The sequence below is a fragment of the Myiozetetes cayanensis genome, unplaced genomic scaffold, assembly GCF_022539395.1.
Source record: "Myiozetetes cayanensis isolate MyiCay16 unplaced genomic scaffold, myiCay2020 scf16, whole genome shotgun sequence".
Taxonomy (NCBI): Eukaryota; Metazoa; Chordata; class Aves; order Passeriformes; family Tyrannidae; genus Myiozetetes; species Myiozetetes cayanensis.
In genome coordinates, this window is record NW_026087270.1 from 1679722 (window position 1) to 1689386 (window position 9665).

General features: G+C 40.1%; 1 protein-coding gene across 3 annotated transcripts in view; it reads left to right on the plus strand.

The window, feature by feature from the left end:
• LOC126638086 (cadherin-8) overlaps positions 1 to 9227 on the plus strand; it is a 151618-nt gene extending 142391 nt beyond the window's left edge. For all 3 annotated transcript variants that reach the window (XM_050311745.1, XM_050311747.1, XM_050311746.1), the window contains 2 exons: positions 5316 to 5567; positions 7164 to 9227. In XM_050311745.1, the coding sequence (XP_050167702.1) occupies positions 5316 to 5567; positions 7164 to 7657 (746 nt within the window). In that variant the 3' untranslated portion in view covers positions 7658 to 9227. The remainder of the gene's footprint in view (positions 1 to 5315; positions 5568 to 7163) is intronic.
• Positions 9228 to 9665: the final 438 nt, after the last annotated feature.

The following is a 9665-nucleotide window of genomic DNA, read 5'->3' on the forward strand; positions in this document are numbered from 1 at the left end:
ATAGTGTGTGCAGAGAAAATGACACTTGGATGCAAACTGACTGCTTCTGGGTTTTACTGTTGTTCTGTTATGCTATTGTCTGACTTAAAATTGCAACATGTATTCCTGTACAGAGTGGGAGATGGAGAAGTTGACTCCTTCCTGCTAATTTGACATCCAGATTGGTGTCAGTGCTGTTAAAGTCACTCATGTCCAGCAAATCCAGAAGCAGCTTTGTATTAAAATTACTACATTTACATTTTCTGAAAATCTTGCATCCAGGAGCCTCAAAAGGGATCTGGGAGTCTTGAGAACTCTTGGGGGGATCTGCAGGAAGCACTTGGCCCTGGAGTAATTATAGTTATTCAAACTACCTTTGTCTGGAAATCACACTGGACAGCTCATAAAGACCTTCTGCACTGCCATTCTTTGTTCCAGCTGTGAGGGAGATGATAGTCCCAAAACAGCCTCTTTCACGACTGCTTCAAAAATCTTCTTATGAACTTCTGAGAGTCAGACAATGAACTGAGCCACTGATTTGGGTTTATGCTTAAAAATGGTAAAAATGAGCTTCAGGTGTGAGCTGTAGTTGTGGATTCCTGGAGCTGTGTCACTCTGACCTGACACTGAGGGTAAGGCAATTATTAAGATCCCTCATCTGACACTATTGCTGAAGCCTGCAGGACAGATAGAGCTCCTTGTCCACCCTGGGTAGTTGGAACATCATCCATGAGAGGGCATCTCGTAGGACTCAGGCATTTCCATGACCTTCTTCAGCCCCTTCCTCACATAAAAGGGCACAGAATTCAGGGAGACTCATTTTCATGGAGAACATCAAAGGCTCTCCTGACTGTTCCTCAGTGACTGCAGGTAAACACTTGGTGTCTCTTTGCCTGTGGCAGGTTCACCTCAGAGCTTTATTAACAGGCAGGTTTGGGGGGGTTTTCTGCATGTAATTTTCCTTGTTTTGCTAAAAGTAACATGAATAAATAAATAGCCTGAACAGCACTATAATGAAGGATCAGTGGGTTAATTGGAAAGATGAGTGGAGAGAGACTGTCCCCTCTCCTGCTGAGCACCTGCTGCCAAGATAATTCCTGCAGCAGTGCTGGAGGTTATTCTTGGAGGAGATTCCTGCTGTTTTGTCAGCTACCAGTAAGGGGAATGTCCACAGAGAGAAGGAAGCAAACCAGATAAATTAAGTTTACTGCTAATCAGCTGCTAGGATTTAGTTTCAAGTTCTAGGAGCCAACTAAAACATCATTTAGAGAGTCATTGTTCTTCACTGGAGCCACATCTCCAGCAACACCAAGGTACATTTATTTCAGGATGTAGCAGTGAAGAGGAAGGAATTTATTGCTAAAGAAAATTGCCAAGGCAATGGGAGGGCTTGCCATCCATTGGCAAAACAATTTGGTCATTTCATTTTGCTTTTTCTGTTGATGGCTTGTGATTGCCAGTTTCTTTGCAGGCTCAACATATTCACCTTTAGTCAAACACAGGAGCTTTTAACAAAACAAAAAAATACCAACCAAAACTCCAACAAGCCAAGCCATCTGTAAGAAAAGAAAGGTTATTCTGCGCTCCTTGTTTTGCATCTCTTCTGAACAGTACTGATTGTTCAGCCATTACAACTTCTTTTGCACTTAAATATTTCAACTAACTGTCCTAAATGTCTTGAATATCTTTTACTTGATCTCATTTCTTTTGATCAGGAATTTAGAACCGTTCCTGGTATCAGGTGGCACACAGGATAGCTTCACTAATTGGCAGTGGTGGGCATATATTCTCCATCTCTCCTTCCTCTCATTTTTTCTGCCCCCTCCTATTTGTCTCTTTAGAATCCACACTTCCTTTTTTACTTAGTTTTACTCCCTGATTCTGGCTTATTAGAATTTTCTGTGCCAGGCAGGGTAGCAGAGAGTGTGCCAGGAGGATGGAAGGGATCTGAAGCTGTCACCAGCAAGCACAGCTTCTCTTCATTGTTTCTTCCTAAAGCAGGTGCCTTCCCTCTTTTGCATATCTGTAAAGTGCAGGGCTGCTGGGGCTCAGCTCTCTCTCAATCCTCTCCTCCAGCTTGGACAGAGAAGGACTGTAGCAGGTTCCTAGGAAGGAACAGCCTGTATCAGTACAGATTTCAGAGCACAGGAAGCCACTGTGTAATATAACTGTAGAAGTCTCTGGAGTTCTGAATAAATGACTACAGATGTGACACTTCTGAGTTGGATTTGTCTCAAAGACGGAAAGAGCTGGAAATTGAGCACCACATAGTCTTTTCCTTCTTTGAATAGTTAAAGAAAAAGCATTAAGGATGCAACTTATGCTGAGATATTTTTAATTTTGCAGGAGAAAGTCAGTGGACAGGTGACTTTATTTTGCAGTATTAGAAAACAGGGAGGGGTGCCAAGGAGGAAAAGAATGCTGTCAGATAAAAAAAAACCACTACCTTTTACATATTATAATGTGATGCATTAATGATTCTTGCTTTGGTAAAACTATACACACCCATATCCAGGAAAACTGAGCTACAGGATTATTTCCCCAATATAACCTTTCCCTTTGTTCCCTGCAGTTCAACTAAAGAACAAGTGTGACACTAGAAGTGGTTTAATTTGACATGTAGTTTTTGCTCACTTCTAAATGTCTGCTAATTGTTGACTTAAAAGATACTTGACTTTTCCACTGTAACACAGTGGCACGTGTGACTCTGGGTGTCTTCGGGGAGTTTGGTCCTATTTGAGTTGTCAGGATTCTTAAGAGCTCATACCTGAAATTTGTCTTCAGTAAACACATATGCTCCCTTTAATTTTAAGAAAGGGCACAAGAAAGGACTAGACTATTTATTTAGCTCCAGGGTGCCATCAGTTTTGATGTGACTGTTTCCAAATTAAACAGATAATAACTCAGGATTCTTGAGGGAAAAAAAAAATTGTTAAGAATACTTTTTGTTCTTCAGACTGACTATATTTTTTCTGCTTTATTCAGTGGTTAATTTTTAGATTGATCTTCATGTATTATGTACTCTAAATGTGTGAGAAATGATGAAATGGTTACATCATCTGTAACACATCATTAGCTACATGAGTTATAGAAAGAACCTCTCCAGGTTGAATGAGTGTGATTGGTAGATGGTTCTGCTGTGGAAGGGTTAGAGAATCATAGAATGGTTTGGGTTGGAAGGGACCTTAAACCTCATCCCAGTTCCACCCCCTGCCATGGGCAGGGACACCTTCCACCAGCCCAGGTTGCTCCAAGCCCCATCCATCCTGGCCTTGGACACTTCAGGGATGGGGCAGCCACAACTTCTCTGGGCAACCTGTGCCAGGGCCTGCCCACCCTCACAGGGAACAATTCCTTCCCAATATCCCATCTAACCCTGCCCTCTGGCAGTGTGAATTCCATCCTCCCTGTCCTGTCACTCCAGGCCCTTGTCAATAGTCTCTCTCCATCTTCCTTGTGGGCTCCCTTGAGGTCCTGCAAGGCCACAATTTGGTCACCCTGAAGCTTCTCCTCTCCAGGCTGAAAAATCCCAACTCTCCCAGCCTTTCCTCCCAGCAGAGCTGCTCCATCCTCTGATCAGATACAGCAGGCCTGCAAAATCAGAGGTCCAGATCTTCACAAGGAGCCTACTTGGCTTCATTTTCTTAGTCACTGAGTGGGAAAACAAGCCTTCCCTGATCTCCTGTGTGAGGCAATTACCCCTTTGCTTGAATACCAAATCTCTCTTCTTCTTTTGTTTCATGGTAGTAATGAATTAACTGTAGGAGTTATCTACTGATTGATATCTTGATATAGGTTGAGGCCCTGATATACTTTAGTAATATTTTGTTCTGTAATCATTGTATTCTGTGTCTTTATTCCTTATTAATATGCCTCCTTACTAAGAAGGATATTAAGAATATTAAGAATAAAATACTTAATTTTAATTTTTTTCAATAAGAAGAATATCTTTACATTAGTTGCATCATGACCAATACCAAGATTAAAGCAGATGCAATGCTTTCTTACAGTCACTATATGTATGCAAACACATGTTTTCATGTGCTTCATTGAAACCCTAATTTGGATTTCAGTTCAAGAACTGGGTCTTTGCTGTAGTTGTCACATGAACCTTTCCTGTCTTCTAAGTCTTTCCTTCCATGGAATGACATTTAGTGTTGAAAGTGTCCGTTTTATAGCATAAAATATCCAGCAAAATACACCTTAACTCCTTCTCCCAAACATGATGTGCAGCTTTATTTTAAAATTGTTGTTGGATTCTGCAGTAAAACACACACACACATTCCTGTTCTGTGTGCCTCAGAATCCTTTTATTAAACAAAATATCTTTTTATTAAATATCCTTTTATTAAACACAACCCCAAACTTATGCAAAATGAACTCTGCTAGTATATAACTCATAACACTGAATTATTTCTTTTATTCCACAGAATGAAACAGTTAAAAGTTACAGTGAATATATAAGTATGTAAATAAATCAGAGTTTTTTCCAGACTTGACATGCTTACTAATTATGGTTCATGCCTGAGCATTCTGACATGTACAAGATCATTAATATTTCATAGTAGTGTGCTGTTAACTGGCTAGGATCTATCATTTTTACAGCTATATATGAGAGAACCTATATGATAATCCTAAGTAAAACCAACTTGACTGTGAGAGCTTTAACTGTGTGACTCTGTGTCTGGGTAGGTTGCCATGCAGTCAGATGCCTTTCTATGTTTCTAAAATTACGTTTCTGCATATGTGTGCAGAGGTAAGAATGTCCCAGACTCATTTCCTCCAGCTGCCTCCACAGGAGATACATTCTGGTTTGGTTTGCTCTATTTCCATCACTGAGGCCCAATTAATGTTTAAGTTGCTGAAAATTAGGCCTACAGCTTTTAATGCATTGAGCTTTTCTTTTGTCTTTATATGAAAAGAATCTTTTGTAGCAGGGGAAAATATTGTGCAATTTGTGACTGTAAAGGAGGGAACATTTGTTTTAATTGATGAATGCGCTTTAAGTTTGGGTTACTTTAATATCTCATTTCTTTCTTGCTTTACTGGGTGAATTTTTATGACTGTATGACTTGAGAAACAGTGGTGAACCATGATGGGAAGATATCTATAGGGATGTATGCAGAGGAGAAAGTAGGGGATTGCCTCATGATCATACCAAGACACAAGAAAATGCATATGTTGCACTTCTTCAGGGCAGGGACAGAAAGGAGAGGGATTTCTGTGTCGCTGCTGGTGTGAGGAGATCATAAAACATTTGTGGAGATGTTTCCTGAAAGCTGTGGCGTCAGCAGTCCTTCTGTGCGGTGAAACATTGCCAATTTTCCCTTTTCCAGACAACACCCTCAGCATCCTGGCGAAGCACAGCGGGTTCAGCAGGCAGAAGCAAGAAGTTTATCTGCTGCCAATCATCATCAGTGACAGTGGGAATCCTCCCATGAGCAGCACCAGCACCCTCACCATCCGTGTCTGTGGCTGCAGCAGTGATGGCATTGTCCAGTCCTGTAATGTTGAGGCCTATGTGCTTCCCATCGGACTCAGCATGGGAGCCCTCATTGCAATCCTGGCCTGCATCATTTTGCTGCTGGGTAGGTATTTGTGTCACAGCTCAAACCTTCTCTGCTTCCTGGCTGGCCATAAGGGAGCACAGAAGTCACAGAGAAGGACTGGCAGTCTAGTCCAGTGGAATGTGCAGCAGTACTGAAATCCTGTCAGGGCTGTGTCCCTCCTGTCCTGAGAGCTGAAGCACACGAAGCAAAGTCCCACTCAAAGTTTTTGTACATGAGCTACATAATGAACAGGTTTGGAATGTGAAACCAAAAATCCAACCAAGGGTGTTAGGTAGCAAGGTGAACACAGTATATGCTACACACGATGGAAAATAGATTTGTTCTGTCTTCTAAGGCTTGTATGAATCATAGAATCTCAGAATTACAGGATATCCTGAGGTGGAAGGGACCCACAAGTCCATCCAGTCCAACTCCTGGTCCTGCACAGACATCCCAGCAATCCCACCTTGATCCTAGGAGTGTTGTCCAAACCCTCCTGCAGCTCTGGCAGCCTTGGGGCTGTGCCCACTGCCCTGGGGAGCCTGTTCAGTGCCAGCCACCCTCTGGGGGAAGAACCTTGCCCTGAGATCCACCCTGAGCCTGCCCTGACACAGCTCCAGCCATTCCCTGGGTGCTGTCCCTGCTCACAGAGAGCAGAGATGGAGCTGCCCCTTCACTGCCCCTCGTGAGGAAGCTGCAGACCCTGGTGAGCTCTACCCTGTCTCCTCCAGCTGAACAAGCCAAGTTCCCTCAGCCCCTCCTCGTATGGCCCCTCTAGACCCTTCATCATCCTCACAGCCATGCTTTGGATGCTTTCTCTTTTATATATCTGTATTTATACATTTTTATTATGAGCTTATTCTGGATTGTAATGGCACAAGAGCAACTACAGCTTTACAAGACAAGCAGCATGGTATATTTTAATAAAACATACAGAATTTGTATACAACATCAAACGAGGGAGGGAGCAGTGAAGGAAGAGGCCTATTTCTGCACTTCGCATCTTCACTTTGTAACTGAGATTTACATCAGTAACTGAGATTTCAGCATTAAGCTGCAAAAACAACACTGCAACCCATTTAGAGTTTTTTATACATCTGTCCACAATTCTGAAATTGAGCTGAGCTCTTTCTTTCCCCTTGTTGTTTCATTTTCTTTTCAGTTATATAATGTGAGTCTCTTGCAACAGGTAAAAGAAAGACACTTGTTTCCTTCTGAAATTAGGGCTGTGTTTTCAGAAAAACACTCTCTAATTTTGGAAAACACCATCCATAATGTAGATCCTTATAGACTATGTTCAATGAATAATGATAGCTTTACTTCACTTCCAGAAGGAAAAGTTGTTTACTAAATTTGAAGCTCAAAACCTAGAAGTGTCTGAAATCTTATTGCTTATATAAAATTTGGCTTCAGATGTAAATACGAGCTGATAATAAAAATCTTGAGGACTAATCAGAGCTTCTGATCAGATTTCCATCATCTGAATGGGGTTGAAGTTATAGGTTTTTCAGCTTTTCACCCTTATTACTCTCAATTTCACAAAAGCCACCCTATCACCTTCCTCAACTGCACTTACCGTGTAATGTTTTGATTGGAAATTTCTTACCTAACCAGCCTGTGGTGTTTTCTTTGCAGTCATCGTGGTGCTGTTTGTAACACTGAGAAGACATAAGAACGAGCCTCTAATCATCAAAGATGACGAGGATGTGAGGGAAAATATTATCCGCTATGACGATGAGGGAGGTGGAGAAGAAGATACGGAAGCGTTTGACATTGCGACTCTGCAAAATCCGGATGGAATTAATGGATTTTTGCCTCGTAAGGATATTAAGCCTGATCTTCAATTTATGCCCAGGCAGGGTCTTGCACCTGTTCCTAATGGTGTTGATGTTGATGAATTTATTAATGTAAGGCTTCACGAAGCTGATAATGATCCCACAGCTCCACCATATGACTCTATCCAGATTTATGGCTATGAAGGAAAGGGGTCAGCGGCTGGTTCCCTGAGCTCATTGGAGTCCTCTACATCAGACTCAGACCAGAATTTTGACTACCTCAGTGAATGGGGTCCTCGCTTTAAAAGACTTGGAGAACTTTACTCAGTTGGAGAAAGTGACAAAGAAACTTGACAGTGGATTACAAACTTCTTCCCTGTTGACTTAATGATCATGTAATATTCTAGGGCCACTGCTGGTAGTTAAAACTAATGTGGCTTTTTGTTTTAGAGGCAAGTTTAGCGCCAGTCATCTATAAAATCAACTACATTGTAATGTTGAACCAAAAAAAAAAAGTATATGTTAGGAGGTTAAGTCTTGTGGAGTGTGAAGTAAAGTATGTGGAGTGTCTAGAAGTCTTTGGATATTTGATATTCACTTGACCACTCTGAAGATGGAGATTTGGATCTTTGATTATCTTCAGTGAATTGAAAAGAACAAAAAGAAATTGGTGCTCTCTTAGAAAATGGACTTGCAGGGATTTTGCTGTTGAACAGTAGCTCCTGCCAGTATGTGTAAAGCTAATGGTTTGTTTCTGCATTGCCAACAAAGATCCCGCCACAGAAATGTTTAAAAGCAATATCTTGGTCTTCTTAGCAATGCTGGGCAGAAATAGCATTGCCAATTCCTACTGGCTTCTACTGTGCAGTGACCATCCGTTGTACATACAGTAATTGTTGGCCACGTAACCACAGACTGAATATCATCTTTAAATATTGTGTCAAGCCTTAAAATATTCACATGTTCTTAATCCATTCCAGTGATGGGTAATAAATCCTACTAATGTGTAGAGATTCAGAGGCAGGGCTACAAAACCTTGCTTTCCAAAAGGATCTTTTTTTGTAGAAGAAGGATCAGTCCTGTGCTTCATCTTCTGAAAGAGAAAACTGTGAAATGGGATGGACTTACATAAATGAAAGAATTGATGATTTTATTGCTAAAGATCGAATTTATTTGTTTAATCTTTGAAATAAATATTTTATTGATGTCCATTACTGCTTTTATTTATCAAAACTGATAATCTATAGAGTAAGATTATGAAGAAAACTAAATTATATCCGTTAGATTTTTTTTTCTATATATAATGAATGTTTAATACATGTACATTTTGAAAAGAAAAATGACAAATTGTTGCAGGTTAAAGCAGTTCCCTATCCATTTGCAGTAGCTGAATTTTAAGAGAATGCTGGCAGGAATTAAACTTTCCCAGAGAAAACTTTTGACAGTTTTGTATCTTCATAAATCTAGTACCTGGTGTTTTTAATACAAGCACAAACAGCTGGAAGTAAACTGGTTCATGTGAATATTTAAACTATAGACTTTTAGAAATCCACACATAACACAGTACCGTAAAAAAAAAAAAAACATGCTTATAGTTCTCCACTGTATTAGAGCAGGAACCAGTGTGTACATAATTTTACTGCTTCTGTTATTAGCATTTCTTTTCTATAATATTCATAGTGATGCACCAGGGCTCTTGCACACAGAGAAAGAACACTAGAAGCTGCAAGCATACTCAATTTGTAATGCAAACTTGCCATTTAGAAGTAGCAATTGTATAAGAAAACTACGTATTACATGCAAATCATTTTAATTTTCTACTTTGTTTTGAAGCTATATTATTGTTTGTTTATTTACTCCATGTATTGTATTCAGAGAAACTCCTGTATTGTTTCCTACTTTGTGAAATATATTTTTATAAATACTTCTCTTGTTGCTGCTTTTCTTTCAGGTTTACCTGTGCACTGCAGAAATGAATCTGCCTGAATAACTTCACAGGTTTTTTCTGAGGAATGTAGTTTCTTCAGAATTTATATATTAATTGAATACGGTCAAAATAATAATAAAAATAGGATAATATTTGAAACATTTTTTGACATTGTTTGCAGAACTAGATACACAGCAGCCTGTGACCACAGGAGTTATGAGTCTCTAATTCACTGTGCCTTGCTGAAAACCAAGCTCACAAGTCTTTTGTTAAAGTTTTGTCAATAAAAACAACCCACTGACTTTAAGTTCCTCAGTGACATTGTTCTGCAAACAAAAAAGTCTTAATACATTACCCCCAATTTTACCTGTGTTTCAGATGGAAACATTTACTTTGCTTTAGCTGCAGCATGGCTGGGTTTAATGACTTGTAGTC